Source organism: Atta cephalotes (assembly GCF_000143395.1).
Source record: "Atta cephalotes unplaced genomic scaffold scaffold00403, whole genome shotgun sequence".
In the NCBI taxonomy this organism is placed as follows: domain Eukaryota; kingdom Metazoa; phylum Arthropoda; class Insecta; order Hymenoptera; family Formicidae; genus Atta; species Atta cephalotes.
Genome location: NW_012130467.1, coordinates 1 through 2,282, shown reverse-complemented (window position 1 = coordinate 2,282; position 2,282 = coordinate 1). Strand labels below are relative to the sequence as shown.

The following is a 2,282-nucleotide window of genomic DNA, read 5'->3' as shown; positions in this document are numbered from 1 at the left end:
AGGATAACTTTTATGGGACTTTGGTACGCTATCCTATTTATAAATTGGAAAAATACTATTATAAATTGATGTATTGTACTATTACTGTACTATTAAGAGAAGAAAGAAAAAGAGATTCGTTAACAAGGATCGAATCGACGTATGTCATTAAGATGCTAAATAACTTGAAATAGATCATTTTATGTGTATAGAAAATATATGATGAGAAAATTTGACAAATACAAAAGTATATTACATATTTTGTAATGTAATTCGTTTCTAATAGGCAGTATTCCCGATTCCGGCAGTTCGAGCTTACACACATTGTAAGATCGTTTCGATTACTAATATCTACAAATATTATTGTACGTCGCTGATGCTGGATGAAGTTTTAAGATTAACAATAAGTACCTAACACGAGATTTGAACTGATCTCAAGTAAGAGATCAGTTTAAAAATATCGCTTAATGTGCAGTGTGTTTATATCGAATTGGATGCGACGCGACAAAAGTAAGGCACAAAAGAAACGTGTTAACATTCGTTCGAAGTTCAAACTTGCGTTTCGCTACCGGAATGATAATGTTTCCGGTGTTTCCGATGTTTCTTATTCTTATGGTTCCTATGTGGCAATTGCGAATTGGTTAACGTTGCATGCTGCAATAGAGGATGCTGCGGCGGCGTTAGATGAGCGAGATGATGAATTTGATGAGGTATAGGATTGGCAGCGTTGTATTGGCAGGTGTGTACAAGGGGAATGGGATGGCATTTATGCGGAGGTTGTTTACAGTGCGGCAGTTTACGGCAAGTGTTCGTTATTTCCGGCCACCAGATCCACGCGGCGGCCATCACGCCGGCACCAAGGGTCACTACTAATCGTAGGATGAAAACTTGCAACAGAGGACGAGCAGGTATGCGAGGTGCCGTTGACGGTTCCGGTGCTCGCAGCCACGTTTCTCTTCCCCACCATTCATAAAAAGTCGTGCTGGCGAGGCAAATGATCAGGATAGCGTAAAGACAACCGAATATGCCGACGCGAGTCAATAACTGCTTTTGTCGCCGGTGAATTTCTCCTGGAGATAATTTGCCGGAGATTTCACTTCGCTGCGAACGCAATGGATTCGCGTGGGACGCCGTTAGCGCCGTTAAAACTGCCGCTGCCGCTGCCGCCGCCGTCGTCGACGAAGACGATGATGTTGTCGACATCGACGTCGACGTCGGTGTTACCGTCGGGCGTCGCGGTAATGCCAATGTTGCCAAGCCAATTAAAAGGAAGGTTGCGCCGAATGACAGATAGACGAATTGTGGCGCCAGCACTAATACCAGAAGAGAATGTGCGTTCTGCTGACCGACGAAACAACTCGCTGCAACAGATAAATCAAAATTAATATCTTTGCGACACTCATTGCGAATAAATGTCTTTACGTGTATTGTATATTATATATACAATATAATTCTATTTACTGATATACGTATGGAGTATGTATGTACGATATATCTTGCCGAACGAAGAAAAGAATACATATAGCTTTGATTTAAAATTGCAATTGCGGAATGTTATTTAATTTAATTGTTGTATGATACAAACGTTTGCGTTTATACGTGTAAAGAAGTACTTAAAATAGGTACTTGAAAGTATGAAGATGATCTTAAATGTAAGAATAAAGAATCAACTATGAATATCGGCCTAATAATAGAAAGGATACTGACATTTTTTTTCATGTGCACATAAAAGGCTTCAAATACTCTTTTGGATAATTTTTGGTTCTATATCGATGGACAGTGACAAGTTGCGAGGCAAGTTTCATTTTACATTGTGAATGTTGCCTGCAACTAGAAGAGAAACAAAGTAACTTACGACTACCCAAGCTCGTTTCTTTGGATGTACGCGCGGATAACTTAGTAACTTATCGAAATACAGCCAGCAAATTGACTTAACTGGATATTAAGAAACGCATATTCTGAGACAAATGTTCCTTTCGTGAATTGCAGGCATTCGTATATACATATTGCGCATCTTCAGATGTTGCCCGAAAGTATAGTCGTTTAAATCTTTAAATAATTTTTTCAAGCACATTCTCCAATTTAATAATTCGTATAGAGAACGCGAGAGCGTGAAGAATTTTGGTCCTATACTTCTCACGTACTCTGGGAAAATTTTTTTTATTTCGTGAGAGAGAATGCGGCTGCAGATCCCGATATATATATATATATATATATATTGACGGTGGAACGCATCGCTGACATTCCTTCCGCGATCCACGAATTAGCTGGATCGACCTAATTTCATTCTCTCTCTCTCTCTC

The 2,282-nt window shown here is 39.5% G+C and overlaps 1 protein-coding gene across 1 annotated transcript; it reads right to left on the bottom strand.

The window, feature by feature from the left end:
* Positions 1-528: 528 nt before the first annotated feature.
* On the bottom strand, positions 529-1,395 carry LOC105625235 (the record flags this gene model as incomplete). Its single annotated transcript, XM_012206576.1, has 1 exon — positions 529-1,395. A coding segment is annotated over one exon (867 nt), but the record flags the coding sequence as incomplete, so codon positions are not given.
* Positions 1,396-2,282: the final 887 nt, after the last annotated feature.